The 18,275-nt window shown below is 34.9% G+C and overlaps 3 protein-coding genes and 1 long non-coding RNA gene across 5 annotated transcripts; 2 read left to right on the top strand and 2 right to left on the bottom strand.

The window, feature by feature from the left end:
* Positions 1 to 2,479: 2,479 nt before the first annotated feature.
* Positions 2,480 to 2,825, top strand: LOC140957252 (uncharacterized). Its single transcript, XR_012171601.1, has 2 exons — positions 2,480 to 2,641; positions 2,695 to 2,825. It is a non-coding gene; the product is annotated as an uncharacterized lncRNA (long non-coding RNA).
* On the bottom strand, positions 2,638 to 7,785 carry LOC140957251 (GTPase LSG1-2-like). Its single transcript, XM_073414401.1, has 7 exons — positions 7,360 to 7,785; positions 6,284 to 6,388; positions 6,114 to 6,200; positions 5,585 to 5,678; positions 4,318 to 4,374; positions 3,959 to 4,038; positions 2,638 to 3,875 (listed from the first exon to the last, which is right to left on the bottom strand). Exons 1-7 carry the CDS (start codon positions 7,581 to 7,583, stop codon positions 2,720 to 2,722), a joined length of 1,803 nt encoding a protein of 600 aa, XP_073270502.1. The 5' UTR covers positions 7,584 to 7,785; the 3' UTR covers positions 2,638 to 2,719.
* Positions 7,786 to 8,408: 623 nt separating this feature from the next.
* On the top strand, positions 8,409 to 9,524 carry LOC140957638 (outer envelope protein 39, chloroplastic-like). 2 transcript variants are annotated; one of them, XM_073414973.1, is made up of 4 exons: positions 8,409 to 8,596; positions 8,677 to 8,743; positions 8,861 to 8,902; positions 9,058 to 9,524. In XM_073414973.1, exons 1-4 carry the CDS (start codon positions 8,563 to 8,565, stop codon positions 9,323 to 9,325), a joined length of 411 nt encoding a protein of 136 aa, XP_073271074.1. In that variant the 5' UTR covers positions 8,409 to 8,562; the 3' UTR covers positions 9,326 to 9,524. The 2 variants fall into 2 exon arrangements, with proteins under 2 accessions (XP_073271074.1, XP_073271073.1); XM_073414972.1 differs by having other exon boundaries at positions 8,449 to 8,596; positions 8,682 to 8,743.
* Positions 9,525 to 11,616: 2,092 nt separating this feature from the next.
* Positions 11,617 to 14,125, bottom strand: LOC140957721 (glycosyltransferase BC10-like). The gene is made up of 2 exons (XM_073415078.1): positions 12,829 to 14,125; positions 11,617 to 12,131 (listed from the first exon to the last, which is right to left on the bottom strand). The coding sequence occupies exon 1, from the start codon at positions 13,921 to 13,923 to the stop codon at positions 12,841 to 12,843; it is 1,083 nt and encodes a 360-aa protein (XP_073271179.1). The 5' UTR covers positions 13,924 to 14,125; the 3' UTR covers positions 11,617 to 12,131; positions 12,829 to 12,840.
* Between the last annotated feature and the right edge of the window lie 4,150 nt (positions 14,126 to 18,275).

Below are 18,275 nucleotides of genomic sequence, written 5' to 3'. Positions count from 1 at the left end.
TGATTTTGGAGTTCGACAATTGGAAATTCAAATTGTTATTGAATCTCATATTGTTAAATGTATTTAGATTTGAGATGCAAAATCTATGTGCATTTTGGAGTCTTAGAATTGGAATTTAATGACGGTGTATCCTTTTATTGAAGAGCTACTGTTTGAAATTGTATTTCAAATTGTTATTGAAGCTTAGATTATTAAGTTATAAGTGTATTGTAATCATACATGTTCTACTCATCTACTGTCATTGTTTCTTTTATATTTATTGCATCGATCAAACATCAAGTGATGTATAATTTTATTTCTTAACAAAATATTATAAAACCGTATATAACCGACCATATAAACCGAACTGTATTACAAAAAAACGGATCGAACCGTAATAAAATAGTTTGGTTTTGGACCAGATATATTCAAAACCGAACCGTTATATATAAAAATCGGACCAAACCGACTGACGTCCACCCCTAGTACCACCGAAATATAGGAAATTCCTTAGGGAATGGAAATATCCATCTTCATATTTATTATTTTACGAAATTTCTACACGATTAAAATTATTGGATCCAATATCAAAATCTAAATTTTAGAACGAGATTTTATTTATCCATAAGACCGGTCAATGTTATCTATATTTACATTAATAAATAATTTATTTGATATAAAAATAATAATTTTTCACGAATGACTCAAATAAGATATGTATCATACAAAATTGATTTGTGAAGCCGTTTTACAAAATTTTTGTGCAAAATAATATTTTATCTCACTAAGTTTGATCTGTTACATGAATCTTTTTGCATCATTATACCCTTATCGTATAGTGTAAGTAGCCAAAACAATATGGAAATAATGAATGCTAATTTAGCACGATGCATTGAGCAAAATGATGGGTAAAGCCTAGAACAAGCATAAAAAATAACTTATTTTATATTATGCAATTTAGTATCTCAAACATAAAAAAAAAAAAAAAAAAAAAAATTCTTCAAATTACCTTTTCTTGCACTATTCTAGGAAAATATAACAAAGGAAACATCAATGTAAAATTCAAATCAAGAAAAATTAAAAGTTAATATATGAAGAAGAACTATTAGTAAATATTAAATAATAATGAATTAAGGTGGTAAAAACTTCATAAATGTAGATATGTCTAATAGTAAATAATAAAAGAAATTTCACTCGAATTATAAGAGGTAATTTTTTAATATAATCTCAGTCAACTATTTTTTTTTAAAAAATAACTATTTTAAATATACTTGAGGTAATCGATTTTTAATAAAATAAGTTTGATCTCGTATATTTTCCCAATTTCTCCGAATTTTTTTATAAAGGCATATGTAAAATTAGCATTATTTGTTTTGAATAAAAATATACGTATATAAATAACAAATGCATATATACATTACATGTATTGTTACATATATTGTTGCAAATGAGGTTTCGTCAGCAAAATTGGTGAAAGGTAAAGTTTTAAAGAACAAAACGGTAAAAGCTAACAGTAAAAATTATTACAACGGAGAAGTTGGATTTCCTAAAATGCTTGTTTAGCGTGTCAAGGGACGCGCCGATGTGTAGCGTGGAAGAATAATGTTTGACTCAGTGTGACAAGGTGCTGGCAAGGCTGTATATTTTTCATTACTGTAATTATAATATTTGTGTTATGATTAAAATACTGATTAAATTTGTGTACACTATAATAATAATAAAAAAAATATTTATAAGATTATCTCAGTACTTAATTTTATAAGATAATTTTTTTTTATCTTATATGATTCATAAAAATTATTTTTTATATCAAAAATATTATTTTGTACTCCAAATATAAATCAAATCGACTATTCTCATGTATATAAATATGTGAGATTGTATAACGGGAGATGTACTCATAATGGATGTCTCCAATAATAAGTTGAAAAGAGTCAATTAGCTTATTCTGGATTACAATCATTTCGAGAAACAAAAAAATTTATGTTTTTGTGAGACAAATATATTATTCGAATTATCATTTTATGAAAAAATATTATTTTTTATACCAAAATTTTTTTTTTATTGTAAATATGAGCAAAATTGATTCGTCTCACAAATAAATATATATTATATCCTCACGCAATAGACGGTATCTTTGAAAAATTGGTCAACTTGAGTCTGCTAAATTATTTGTAAAATAGTTTTTTTAAGTAAAAAATTTGAACCGTGTGTACGTGGATAATAGAGATCGGGTGGAATTGATAAATACCTTCACGTCGATGATAGATGATTGCTCATTAATTTCAAAGTGGGATTCCCATTGTGGATGTTAGGGTTATGCAATGGACCCTACGATCGTACTTGCACTCGATTTAAAAGGCATATAACTAAAGTTTGCTGGTCATAAAGTTGGGCCTAGGATTTTTTTTTTTTTTTAAGACAAAGTTTAAAGCTTTAATGGGGAATATCCACATCATTTAATTCAAACGTTCCTTCAAAAAAAAAAATATTAGGAAAAAATAGTTTGAATAAACTTTCATGAAACATTAAAATATTTAATCAAAAGATTTTTAATCACGATTTCCCCCATGAGATTTTCAACACTATGCAAAACCATATTAACTAGTTTCCCATACTGAGTCTAAACTAAGAACAGGAACACCCAATCAAGATTCAAGAGGTAGCAGCACGTTCCCTCCAAAGAGAAATATGATTAACCAAGCTGGAAAAAAGGCCATCTTTCAAGAAAAAGAGCCCCTCATGCATTCAAAGGACCTGCATTCGCTGGTTTCTGAAAAACCCTAACTAGTGGCATTCCATCACCTCCATCATCTCTTACTCTCCACGTTCGATCTTTCTTTTTCTGAGGCTTCTTGTGCTGTTTGTGAGGCGCTCTCGAGAACTTTTTTGCGATTTCCTTCCTGGGATATAATTCATTGGCCATGTCAAAAGAGTTCAAATCGTCCAACGCATGCTTTAGACTAGATTCCGGTTGGGCAGGTTCGTTTTCAGTCTCGGAAGGGTCATCTTCATCATCGGATGAGGCTGATTCGTCTGTCTCTGATGAGATGGCTGTCATTGCAGCACCCTCAGAGTCGTCTATGTGGTCTGACATCCCAGGTGGCTTCTCAAAGTGAGGAAGCTTTCCATTAATATAGTCCTTCAATATCTGTCGGGCAGCTCTAGTTTCATCCGGTAGTCCACTCGAGGCAACATATCCACGGGATGCGCAGTATGATCTCAAAAATTCTGCAGCCAAAGGAGGCCGAGATTGTGATTCATGAGCCTTGGGTTTTGGTAAAGAAATTTGGTACACGTCTTCAATAACAGATCTGGGCACTTGATTAGCCACGACCTGCACGGCTTCTCGGTTCTCAGTCATGCGATCAATAGGCAAGACCCCAGATGCAATCATATGATATCTTGAACTGGTAAAGGAAGGAAACACCAATCCAGGACAATCACAGAGAGTAAGTTTTTCGGATATCATCAATGTTTGGAAATGCTTCGTCTTTCCAGGAGTCGAGGTTACACCTGTCTTCTTCTCTCCAACCAAAGCGTTGATTGTGGAACTCTTTCCTACATTAGGATACCCAACAAATCCTACAACTACTCCGCCAGGGGACACACCTCCAATAAAATTCTCATTGTCTACACGAATTTGAGATGGGCCTGTAGAATTCAACCTTGTTCTGTTCCGCATCGACACTATATCCTCGGCTTCAGATTGCAGACGAGAAAGTAGCTCGTTCCTGCCATATACTATAACATCCGCACAGGCCAACTCTTGCTGAGTATTTTGCATACCAGATGAGAGACTCAGCATTTTTCCCTCTAAAGCTGCAGAAGCAGCCTTAGCTGACCAAAAAAGAAAGAGAATCCCATTCTCATGAAAGTATCTAGCCCATTTTTCTCTGTCATGATTCAGATTAGGTATATAAGTATCAAATGAGGAAACAAGTCAAGGAACAGCATTAGAGTGTTAAAAAATGCTAACCTAACTGAAAATGGTAGAAGATCTGCCTTGTTGATGAGAAGCAATGTCCTTTTGTGTTCATCTATTTCTCGTGCATATGCCTGCAAATTTGTAAAATTCTCATTCTACCAGTAGGCCTAGCCAATACAATTTAGGCAATTAACTATTTTCGGCATCGCGGTAGATATTTTTTCTTCTTTGAACATAATTTTTTGGTCATTCCATTCCGATCATGCACTAAACCTGAAATGGACTCTGCATTAGTGAAAACATGATGCACAGCTATTATTCAATACTGAGCTATTAAATCATTTTCCATATTTCTTCATATTACTGTTATAATAAAATTACCAAAAGAAATATTCAATTCTCAGTATCACCTCAAGGTCAGGGCAGCGGTAAAAGAGCGGGTCCCTGGCATCAACAACCATTACCATCTTCAAGAAGAGGAGATGTAAATACAGATCAGTATTTACTTAAACCAAATGTCACAGAAAAACAATGCAGACCAGATTGTCGAAAGAACAAAGGGAAAAAGAAAAATAATTATGCTGCTCAAAAAACGAAGTATACAGAGTACAAAGGACACTTTCATTGAGGCTGCAGACTCTGATCGCCAACAAGGGCCACTCCTGAAACTTGTATAAACATTAGTTTTAGGCAAGAAAGATTATAAAACACATTCAGGCCACTCGCTTCTAGAGGAATTCAACTCATGTAAAGTGCATTGGCAAAACTTAACCCTTCCTCCTCTCTTACTAAGAAGAATGTTCTTGTGAATTATAGCCAATACTGATTATTTATAGCAGTGATTTCAAAATTCAAATCCAGAGGTCAGTCATACTTTGGCAACTTTTACTCAAGGCAGAGTTTGATTTTCACGGGTGACAGAGGAAAAGTTAACGGATATGTAAGGGAATAGGAGGGCAGCCTAAAACGAATATCACACATTCCTCTTGAGCTCGAAGGAGTTGGCATGTTAGAAGGCACAACACATAAAAGTGAAAATGATCAAACATGGCCAGGGCCATTAGTTCAAAAAACGAGAATAACTAAAAATAAGATCTTCAAACAAAGAATAAATGGAACAAAAATTATGAATAGCAAATTAAAACTAACTTATATTGGCACCAAAGGTTACCAACCACGAAAGAGAAAAAAATTAATCTTGCCATTGATATTATACCATCAATTAAAAAAATCCATAAAAAACTAGTTCTTTTTATTCCTTACTCCCAAAAAAAAGACAAAAAGAAAAAAGATAAGTACAAAAACATCTACATTTCAATACTAATATAGGCCACTAATAAGATGATGACCATTAGCATCCGGACAAACAAACATGCCAAAGATAAAAGAAATCTCTAAAATCTAATCCCATAAAACGGTTAAACTTGACCCAACAAATGGCAGTAGACAAGCAGTAATATGAGACCATATATGTTGAAGAACCAACCGGAAAAGAGGCTCTTAACCTTCAACGCTAGAATCTTAATAATTTTGCAATTCACTTCACAACTAAAATGCATGACTAAATCAACAACAAACCAGTAAGTTTAGACTTCACACCATGTCAATATACAAAAATATGTAAACCAAGCTTCTAAAAGTGTCACAAATTTTTTTTTTTTGGAGTAGTGCACTCACCAAATCACTACGTTCAAGCACCCTCCAAAGTTGCCTCCAGATATCAAGGTTCTTCTCAAATGGAGTCAAAACTAGCTTCTCATTTTCTTCAAGCCTGAAGGGGCAGTAGACAATGCATTCTTAGTAAATGAAGGGGGAAAAAATTAACACACAAACACAAAACAAACATGATTTTTAGATTTCCCAAAATCCTGGGATCCATGCACATGGCCACAAAATTTTAAAATCAATTTCTGTAGAAGCACAAGGCACTGATATCCAAAGAATATGCACATAATTCTGCTAATCCAATAACAAGTAATGACAAATCTATAAAGATGAAAATTGAAAACAAACATCACTTAACCTGGAAAAGTCCATATATCATAAAACAAGACAATGGCAACAAAAATACGAGTATCTTAAAATATATAAAGGTAAGGGGAAACCACAAACACACTCAGCTACACAAATATATTCAAGGCACAAAAGGCATAGATTAATCACTAATGTAATCAAACCTCCTTTTATTATGTCTAGCACAACTGACCTTGCAAGACTGCGACGCCACTCTAGAAAAACTCGCTTTTCATTAGCATCAAGCTCTTCTACAGACATTTTTGCATTCCACCGCGGCCTAGAAACACAAATATAATCATTAGACTCAACATGTAACAGCAGATGATCCACTGCATATCTAGATAAGAAAAATAATTATGCCTGCGTGGAATTCTTAGGCTACTAGCATGCGAAGCTTCCTCTTTCTTTTGCTGCTCCCTTCTTTCCTCCGGCGTCATCTCACTGCCGGCGCTAGAAGCTAAGTCCCTGAGCCATCAACAAAACAATTGAGGGTTAGTGCAAAAGAGAACCAAAGAAATTATATAACGTCCATAGTTTATTGATATAATGTAGAGATAATAAAGACTAATGTGGTTGTTACAATCTTTAGCTGAAGGCCAAACAAAAAATCGATTGTTATAAATTGATTCTTTGATATGGTACTATCGTGAATACAACATAAGGGAATCCAAAGAGGTAAAGAAATCAACCTGCTTGCAGAAAGGTATTTATAACGACTCATACAGAGAGAACCTGGCAGCATCATTCAAGTGGATAAATATAGCAACTTGCTATATTTGACACACAGCTGCTATACAAACTACAGTTGAAGCATTTATCACCTAAAAGATTCAACTTGGATCTCTAAGATTTTCCTAGAATTGACCTTGAGGACGGCCTTATTTCAATGGGGAAAGGAAATTGATGCAGGTGCTAAGATGAATACACGATACAGATGTCCGAAGAGGCAAAGAAATCCACCTGCTTGGGAAAGGAATTTCAAACAACTCTTGCAGAGACACTTGGCAGCATATTACAAGTATTATTGTTAGCATGTATGTAACTAAGTTATATAGTGGTTAGTGGTTACATAGCCCACTAGTATATGGAACTATAGAAGGAAACAGATATGAAAATTTTGGTCGTCTGCTCTGTTTCTTTTCCAGTTATCAGGGGCTGCAGGCATCCTTGGGATTGCCTATTATTTTTCTCTTAAATTCAATCAGGCAACAACTTAGATAACCATCACTCTTAATTTGAGCACACAAGCTCCAAATATACCCCGCCAAATTCGTGGATCCACCCAGGCCTCCACCCCGGACCCGGGGGGGGGGGGGGGGTTAGGATTTCAAAGAGTAACAACTACTGAATTTCAGGCCCCAATGGTAATAGTAACTGAAAATAAAGACAGTAGCGAAATAATGAAAACAAGTAATTGGATAAAGCACAAAGCTTACAGGTTGATAGCGAGGTTGGCGGGGCTGTTGATAGAGGAAAAGAGTTGGTGTGCCTCGTCGGCCTGCTCAATAACTGCATCGATATCATTAACCTCCGTCACCGATTCCAACACTTTCTTCTGCTGGCTCCTGTAATAATTCCCCTTCTCCTTCGACTGCTGTATCATCTGATTATGGTGCTTCACCAGAAGGCGCCCCAGCCCGGTCTTTTCTCCCTTCACCATCACGAAAATACTCCCTCCACCCGCCTTTTCCTTTCTTCTACCCTTTCTCTGCAATTCAATCAGCTAAAGATGAACGCAGAAATGAAAACCCTCGCCGGAAACTCCTGCTGGATTTGCTTATATATATGTGTGTGGACGAGCAAGGGAAGGGCGGTGTTCCGGGAGCGGAGCTGCAGCAGTAATCGCGAGGATGGGAGTGGGCTATTTTACGATTTGGTTAGGCCTGATTGAAGCCCAATTTTCTGTTCATATCAATGCAAGGCCCATTGTACGTTATATAACCGGTCACACGGCCCACAAAGTTATTATTTTTTATTTCTCGAGGAAGACAGTTTTTATTTTGAACCAGTTGGTTTTGAAAAAATTGATTTTACGATTTTAGTCTTATATTATCAAATTTTAATTTTAATATTGTATTTTTCATTTTTATTTTGGTAACTTTTTTCTTTGGGAGTGTGATGCGGCATCGTGCATATCAGTATTATATAAATGAAACATCACATCCGCATCGATGCTACATGTGTGTTAAGTTGAAAAATGACTGAAATTTGTTAAAGATATTACTTAAATTTGACATAAATGATAGATTATTAAAAATTAAAGAGGGTATAGTTGTCAATGGAGATAAGATCAAAATTATGATATTTACTTCAATTTTAAAAACCAAAGAACTAATTTCTTTTTCTAATTACATTAGAGAAGATAATCAGACACAATTGGTGATCAATCTCATCGACCCAACCCATGGAGAAATGAAGGCCGGCCCAATTGATGAAAAAAAATGTAAAAAGCCCAAAGGTTCGCATGTACGGAAAAAGAGAGAACTTGACAATTGGCAAAGATTCTGCGCAGTGTGTGTCCGAGAGGGAATATTTAGGCAAATCCCAGCTCAATATTCCTTAAATTTGGTTTCCAAAGGTGAAATAAAGGGAATTGGGATTACGTCAAATGGTGGAATGGTTCGTGAATTTGTAATGGGATGGGAGCCCAGACAAGCATTCACGCTGGCAATGGTTGGGACCAAATTTAGAAAATTTCAAGATTTTTCTTGCGAATTGTTTGCTTATCGTTTCTTTTTTAAATATGTTTGTAGCGAAGATAGACTTCAATGTAGATTTCACCCACAAACTATGCGCCGCCTTGATGTTCCATCCTTTGAGGTGATTTATTTTTAGACGTATATCAAGATTCAAGGGAAGTGTGTACATTGGGCCAGGTTCCATTTTCTTTGCCTTTTCTGTATGTTGAAACGCCCCTCGTTTGATTAATGTCAACAGGGATGCTGGTGTGGGGAGTCCTCTTTCACTTGTTATTGGAATGTCACCCCGCCCTTTTTCTGTTTTTCTGAATGCATGTAGATTTTTCTGTGTTTTTGGACTATTGAGGTGGGGTGAAGACGGGATGGGTTTGTACTGTTGTTATTTATTTATTGAAATGTATTTGTTTTTGTTGTTGTATTTGCATCCGTTTGCAGCCTCTGCGTGAAGCACCCAAATTTGTTTGGAAAGAGTGAGAAGCTTGATGTCTTGTGGGATAAAGGCCTCTGTGATTCCAATATCTTGGTTACTTACAGGAAGCCAAGACCAGAATGGCTTCCACAACACGCATTGGTCCTTCAGGTTTCTTCTTTTATGAGTTGTTTATACACTTTTCCGCTAATGATAACGAGACAGGTTGGTGGACGCCTGATATTCGAAACCACATTATACAAAGTTTCATACTTTAGTTTATATATGTATTAAATGATAGTTTATATTTATATTAAATAATTCAAGGTTATATATATATATAATTTTGATATATTGTCCACCCACCGTACACACCTTCAAGTTTTCTAATGAAGCGTTGCTCATTTATCAGATGTACAATTTGTGTATGCTTAATCACATCAAATTGATTGACACTTCGTTGATGGGCACGGAGGTGACGATGGGTGTCCAACATAACAAATATATTATATTTATGACAACACACCTACTTGGGTGTTAATGGATCGGGCTACTAAGCCAATGAGTCTGAGAAGATGTGTAGCTATCTATTGTTGTCTCATATCTTTTATAGATTAGTCTTATCATTTTCTTACTGTCGGCCAAGTCCCCAACAGAGACAATATTATCTGTTAAGATCTGAATGTCGTTCTTTTATGACTTACCTACCCAACCAGAGCAAGCGCCACAACGTCAGCTTTACACACAAGAAATTCCCGGGAGGCACATATCTCATAACTATTTTCACTTATGTACGCTTAACCCAACATTTCTCCTCAAGAAGTATAGAAATATACTTTTTAAGAGACTTGAACTAATGACCTCGCTCTGATATCAATTGTTAGGATCAAACTCTTATCATTATGTTAAAAACTATAGTTGTTAGCCAATACGTAATTTAATTTCTTTATAATTGTGGCAACGCAGAGTGCACCTACTTGAGTGCTAATTGATATGAATATTAGGCTCATGAATCTGAGGATGTGCGTGTCAATCTGTTGGCGATGTCTCATATTATTTATAGACCAGTTTTATCATTTTCCTACCATCAGTTATATCTCCAGCAGAGACAATATTACTCAATAAGATCTGACGATATTTTTTACGACATACCCTAACAAACAGATCAAACTGCGCAAATTAAGCAGCTTGACACACGAGAACTTTTCAAAAGATCATCCATCTCAAAACTAATTTCTCTCATGCACGTTTTACCAAAAAAAAAATAACACATTAAAATTGAAATTTGATAACATAAATTACTAAAATTAAAGATATAATATCAAGATTTCAATTTTTATATGTATGCGTAAATAATATAATAATTTTTAAAAACCCTTGGTGTGGATCCAAGTTTTATTTATTAGATGAGACTTTGTTATAATGATAATATATAAACTTTATTCCTTTTGGGAGCTTATGAATTGTAGTATTTGATAGATTATTTCTAGAACTTATTGCCAATTTAAAAATGATTGGATGAGTTTATTAGTAGAAAAAAGAAGTGGCAACTTTAATGAATTATTATTATTATCATCAATTCATTGAACACTTCAAGAAGAATATATAGGCTCACACGTAACACTAACAAGGACAATTCACCAGTCGCTACATCATCATCTGTATTATCGTTATTNTCATAATTGAGATTGTGACAAGAGATCACAAAATATTTTCCGCATCGATACAGAATGCAAATTAATTACGGATTTTGTCAATTCACTTTATTCCCATTTTTTTAGCTTTTTTTATTATGGATTTTGTCAATTCACTTTATTCCATTTTTTAGCTTTTTTTTTTTAAAAAAAATTTGTAGAACATCAGAAGAAGGAATAAAGAAAGTAGAGTTATTATAAAAGATGACACCTCGTTTTTCTATTTTTAATAATAATAATAATAACAATAATAATATCATATTATTATATAAAGCAAAATGATCTTTTACTAATTTTTTTTAAATCAAATCTAGATACACCAATATAATTATACATAAATATCCCTAAAATCATCACATATTCAGATGATAAAATAGTAAAATTGTCCAATTTTTCTACTTACTCTTACAAACCGTAATATAGTTTTTTCCCTCATTAAAATCCCTAAACTTCCATTTTTCAAGTTATGTTTTTATTTTTGTAGTTTGATTAAATAATTTCATAATTTCCTTTTATATACTTTTTTCTAAAAAAAATTAATTACGTTTCGTAACTTTCACATTGATCCTCATTAAATGAAAAAAATAAACATATTTAACATGTGACTCTTGGATTAAGATTTAGAACATTACTTCTTCCCGAGAGAAAATGAACTAAAAGTTATTATTTCATTTAGAGAAGTGATGCTCTTAATCAATATTCGTTTCACTCTTTCCAAATCCAATTTTAAATATATATTTTTCTATATGACGCATGTACATTTTAAAACATGATGATTAAATAAATAAATAAAAGAATTGATGGATTAGGACATGGAATAAGCAATAACCCAAAAGCAAGACAAAGCAAGCGATTGTCAGACGCTTTTTAATAAAGTAGTAGCACCAAGTGGTCAAAAAAGGCATTCACAGCTTTGAATTTAAAATACAAAATGAAGCTAGCACACATATATTTTTACCTCAGAAATCAGGGCAGTAGGGTTCCCATTTCTTGATTCCCCCACATACTAAGCCCATAACTGTTCATTCTCAAACATGGTTATATTAATGTCATTCACATGTACAATGTCTTGTTCAATCTATGTATGATACGTGTATTGAATGGATAAATTATGGTTCGATCAAAATGTATGAACTAGTGACCATCGTTATCACATCCATTCAATTCACACATATACAGATAGCAACAAAATGGGACCAAAAGTCCCCATCATTACTAAACAACCATTATTTTGAGTGGGTGTTTGACCACTGAATTCGTTGCTGAAGCCGGATACCTTCGGGTTACCTTAGGTTGAGGGAATTATATCGTTAACAGCCACTCAAAAGCCTAATCCCATACGGGCACACCAACTTTCTTGAATTCAAAAGCCTCAAACTACTCTTTTGTCTTTGCCTTTCCCATTTCTGCAACAAAATATAGGGTAGAAACCAAATTTAGATCACAACTAATTACATTTTTATTCTAAGCCAATCCTTAGAGACTAACAAACACATTATATGACAACTTTTGCATATTATGAATAAAACTTGTGACTATCTAAAGCTAACCTCAAGCCAAAAGAACAAATAAAATCAATGCACCAGCTATAAGGAGCATATTGATTGAAAGAAATACAATCAACATCTTAAAAGAGATATTCTTTATAAAGCATCCTCTAGAACTTTGAAAAATAATAAAGCTTTGAAACTCTTAACCCTTTCAAAAACCAAATCCCAAGAGCATCCTGCACATACTTGAGGTATGACCACTTCTGCCAAATTTGATCCAAATGGTCTCGCCCTTGGATTCTTGCCACTCGACCAGAAGCAATCATCAAAGAACAAAAAGTGACAAAATTTTCAACTCCTTTTCACCACCACAGATTTTCCAAATCTCATAAAACTTTAAAATTGGCAAGCTAGTCCAGCTATCTAAAACTAATAAACCAAAATAAAAATCATCACCAGATCAATATGTTAACCATCAGATTACTTACCAAACATCAACCACAAGTCACTGATTTTACTGATAACTCGTCTAAAACGATACTGAATCAACTCACTTCACAAACTATGTTCTATGTAAAAACACGAGGCACAAAACAAAACTATCTTTACTCACCAGAGACAAAGATTAGTCCTTGAAGATGACGGATTCTGCAATTTCCATCAAAGGGTTCAAGCAATCAGGGGAGAATTTACGTGCAAACATGTAAGAGTAACTCGAACTCGATTTCCTAAGCGTGTGAATCAGTTCAGGGGACACTTCAGGAGGGTAGTATGTATGCGGATGTCCATCCACACTACTAGTCCAGTTCACCCTCGTCAATGTGTAATGCGTACAACCACTCGGATCTTGCATAGACAACATGGTAGGGAAATAATGCTCTTCCGGATAACAAGAATGTACATTCAAACAGGGCAACTTGAACTTCCTCCATAACTTCCTATCCTTTATCACCATCAGAGCGTGCTTTCGCGTAAGCACGAAAAACTGCGAACCCACTCGGAACTCTTCGAAATTCACTTCAGGGAGCATCGCATTCTCTCCCCTGGCATTATACCTATCCCATAAAGTAGGCTCCTTGTCAAGAATCTCAATGTAACTAGAAAACCTCAAATTCCTCGACAATCTCCCAAGGTCGAAAAGAAAGCTGTAAAAATAACTGAATGAGTGAAGTGGGATGCAGTGCTGCGAGATTACCGCGAAGTACGTGTTAGCGGGGTCGTCCAGCATCGCGGTGGCGAGGAGTCGACGAGCCGCCGAGATGAGACTAGGCGACGATCTTTCAGTTCTCTTGGAAGGGATTATTCTGTCCTTGAACACTCCCTCCAAAGGACTGATTTTGACAAAAGGGTCTGCGTGGATGTAAATATTGTACTGATTGACGCTGGCATTGGAGAAGAAGCGCTCCCAAAGGGGAGCAAACTGGAGATCAGAGTTAGTAAGGAAGAGAAAGGCAATTTTGGGGCGACGAATAGTGGAGGAAAGGCGGTATTTGGCAGCCGGGAGGCGGGTGAGACCACGGAAGTAGTTTGCAGTGTCCATGGCTACAGATTTCTTAAAGAGAAACAAGTCTTCCATCTCATCACGAGGAAGGGAGACAGTTTGTCGAGTGAGGAGGAAATGAGGGGCTAAGAAGAACAGAACGGGTAAAGAGAGCAGGAGTACAAGGGTTGGAATTACCGGGGAAGAGGAAGATGTAGCGGAAACCATGGTTTTTCTTGATTGAACTGGGTACAAACCTTTGCGGGTTTTGGGGAAGAAGCAGACGAGATCTGAAGCGGCGGTGGTAGATTGGCGGATTGTTGCAGTAGAGGTGAAGAAGGGAAGAGGCGAAAATTTGTGGGAAAGAGAAGTGAGCGCAGAAGTTCAGATATACGAGGGAGAATTGGATGTTGGAGTTGACGGCGTTAATGGCGTCGCTTTATTTTGTTTAATATCATATTGATAAATATAGTCCGCGTGTCACTCCACTCCAAATTATTACAATCTAATAATATAAAATGTTATCATAAAAAAAGAAGATGATAATAAAAATATAAAATGTAAGCAATTATTACATATAAAACTTTTAGATTAGTGCAAACTATATTTTTTAGATAAAATACACTGAATAAGTAATGTGTATATATTCGTCTGAAATATTAATAGAAGAAATCGAACTCATAATTATTAAATAAATATTTATACACTTCACCAATTTATTTGCATCAGCTATAAGCGCATATAAGTTAACATTTTCATGGGTAAAAGTTTTTAGAATAAAATCCTAAAAAATACATGAAAATTAAAAATTATTTGAAAAATATTTTTTTTATATGAAATATATACATTGTGGGAACGTAAATTGAGAAAGAATGACAAATTAATTTAGTACAGTAAATTAAGATAAATAAATAAAAATGGATAAATATTTTGCATTGTGGGACACATAAATCCTAGTCATAATTAACATGTAATTTAATTAGAGTTATTTAATCACATTAGAAACACGAGTTAAAAATTTTCTTTTACAATCACCCAAAATATGACAACTATGATTAGTATCGAGAATAATCCGATATAAAATCTTGTCGAAACAAATCACAACATGAAACATGTTACACATTACCGAAACCAAATAAACACACGAACAACTCAAATCTTTGAAACGTGCTCGGGTAACCGCCATCATTTTTATCCTTAAATTTACAATACAACATGAATTCAACTACACGAGGATTTAAATGGATGAATATAACTAACTTTTCCCTTTTAATTACATAATTGTCATTTTATAATTTTTCTGCATAATCTGGTGCTTAAATATGCATGTTTTGAAATATTTCTTATTATTTCTGGTTTTTTTCAAAATTAATTAGAATAAGATTATTTTTGTTCTGCTTTTGGATTATGAATATCTTTGGCAGATTATTGACTCCATATGTTTCTTTTCTGGAGTAGTATTTAATTAACAAATTTTGGTTTAAAGTTGAGATCCATATGAGTAAAGTTTCTTTGTTGGAGCACGGTTATCTAATCTGAGTTCATGTGGGATTTTTAGTTCCTTGCCTTTCGCTTACGCACACACAAACTTCTGATGTTGCGCCTTTTGGCATAATGCAGGAAGAGACAGATTATGGCAGCTTAACATGAGGATATATGTCTAATTTGTAGGGTTTTTTTTTTTTTGTGTGACTAGATACAACATTTTTAGTATTATTTCACAACAGTTAAAAACCGTTGTATTTGACTATAAAATACAACAAGTTTCACATCGTTGTAAAATCATCATGTTTGATGTTAAAATCCGTTGTCGTAAAACGTGTCTTTAACAACACCATATTCGACAACATTTTTTTTATTTTGTTGTCTATGAGTGTTTTATTTTATTTTATTTTATTTTTAAATATATTTGATTACTTTGTACATGGGTCCATACCATGTATCCCTCAAAATTCCATGTTTTCCTAATTTTAAAATTTCAGTTGTAATTATGATTGTATTATGAGTTGAGCTATGACTCATAATTACAAAATTAATGTTAATCATGTCATGAGACCTCATATGTGTCTGGTAGGATCCAAGCAGGTTAGTAAGAAAGAAGCAATGATCATACAACGAAAATATACGTAAATCGAAAATGATAAAAAAAAAAAAAAAAGTCATAAAATATAATGTTTTTAAAACATACACGAAGAAACCGAGAGAGAAACGAATACGGAATGATAAGGTATTGAGAGTTCATGCTTGGGCCAAGGCCCGCACTACAGATCAATGGACTTATTTGTCATCTCCTCATTCAAATAAAATGACTTGCCCCAAAGTTCATTACCTGAATCATTCACTTTAGCTAGCCCATGTAGAAGAAACTAACTCCAAATCCAACGGATTTTTAATAATTTACATCATACAATTTAAACTCTTTTATCATTAAATTTTATGATTTTTCTAATAACTTTATATTTAAAATTTTAGCACTTTGTTAATATCGATACTATTTATACTATATTATTAAGTATGAGACCATTAGAATGACTACCTTAGAGGACACCAAAATATTTAATTCTATGATTACTGATGGATATAAGACCAATTATTTGTCGAGTTAATAAAATCAAGTGGGTTTATAGTACTATTGACGTCCAAAATATTGATTATGCTTGCAGAAGCCCAAGCCCATCAGACGCTCTTAAAAATCTATAAATAGATGAATTTCCGGACAAATCAAGGTATGCTATCATTTTTATATAAGTTTTATAGTTCTCTGAGTTTTCTTTGAATTATTTACTAACTTGAGCATCAGACAGTCTACGCCGAGAACTCTCAGCTCCCGGCGCCCACTTAATGAGTGTTCGTGACGCAGGTGACACCCCGTAAATTAACTTTTTATTGCCTACGTGGATCCGTTTACTAGCCAAGTGAGCTCATGTACCGGCCAAGTGGACCAGTTTACTAACCAATCGGATCTCGCGTCCGTAGTCTACACAACTCATTAATTTTAGCTGCATCAGCTTGGCGCCGTCTGTGGGAAAACAATCACTTTGTCACTCGAGGATTCACACTCGTTTGCACACCTCTCGCCACATTCGGGGTGAAGGACACCCGTCTATTAATCATTCGCAGTCAGAGATGCTCATCACCCAAGAAGCGCTGAAAGCCATGATGGAAGAGACAGCCACTCGCGCAGCAGCTGAAGCAATGGCACGGATACTCGCACATCATCCACGCACTGATGCTAGTGAAACAACTACCAACGACCGTTCGACTTCCCATAACCCCAGCAATACGACAAGGCGCAATGATGAAACATGCAAGGAAGATGAATCAGATGGCCGTACACATCGCCCCCTTCCGCGGAGAGAAAGTATCTCGCTCCATATTTACGCACAAGGATCTCGCACTTTTAATGAACAAGACAGTCAGTTGGCCATTTTACCTGCACGGCGTAGCCCTTTTACCACTTCCATCTTAGTTGAGTCGGTACCAGTGGGAGTGAAAATACCCAACTTGCCAGAATATGAGGGAATGGGCGACCCGCAAGATCATCTCGACAAATTGTATGCGAAGGCAGATTTTTATGATATTAGTGAGGCCGCTTACTGCAAAATCTTCCAAACTACGCTATCTGGTCGTGCGCTTACTTGGTTCAACAAGCTCCCTCCAGGAACAATAGGTAGCTTGGAGCAACTAACTCAGTGTTTTCTCCATCAGTTCTCTATCAACAAGAAATACCCAAAAACAACGACTTATTTATTTACTATAATTCATAAAGAAAGGGAAAGCCTGAGAGAATATGTACAACGGTTCACACAAGCTGTACATGAAATTTCCCATGTTAACCATGACCTGTTAGCCGGAATAATGCAGCAAAACCTCCGCCATCGAAAATTCAAGGAATCTATAGCTGGAAAGCCCCCAAACACTCTGGAGGAATTGTTAGAAAGAGCAGAAAAACATATACGCATTGAAGATGTCATCGAACCACGATACTTAGGGAAAAGAATAAGGGAAGAAGAGAGATCGGAAGGGACAAAGAGAGAGGAACAACGAACGGCTCAAAAAGGTAACCATGATTTTGAAGGTTTGACACGAATGATTCATATTTTTTTTCTCATTTCAGGATCAATGAGTCCTTTTGACTGCATCATCTGTATCTTCGACTCGACCCTATCCTTAAAGTATTGTCTTTAAGGATAGACCTAACCTAATGGTTATAATGAGAACCACATCATTGTTTCATATGACACGATGCATTAGACAACATGAAAACACAATTACATCACATACCACCAAACTGGGACTAGCAGTAGCTACCATGCATAATTATATGTTGTCATCATATGTCTTATGCACTTATCTTCATTTTCGCATCACACGATCATAGAGGAAACTCCATCACAGCTTAAATAATGGTATTAAAAACATAATGCCCCTTCAAAATATTTTAAAGTGAATTCTAAACATGTTTTATAGCCAAAATTCTAGTCAAAGTTATTCTAAGTATGCCTTTATCTTGCAAATAAAAAATATTAGAGTGCAGATTATTACATTCCCAAGTCCAATCCATTAGAGAGTTACATTTC

This window comes from Primulina huaijiensis, chromosome 14 (assembly GCF_012295235.1).
Source record: "Primulina huaijiensis isolate GDHJ02 chromosome 14, ASM1229523v2, whole genome shotgun sequence".
Taxonomy (NCBI): Eukaryota; Viridiplantae; Streptophyta; class Magnoliopsida; order Lamiales; family Gesneriaceae; genus Primulina; species Primulina huaijiensis.
The sequence above is the reverse complement of the archived record's forward strand: the minus strand, read 5'-3'. Positions and strand labels throughout refer to the sequence as shown.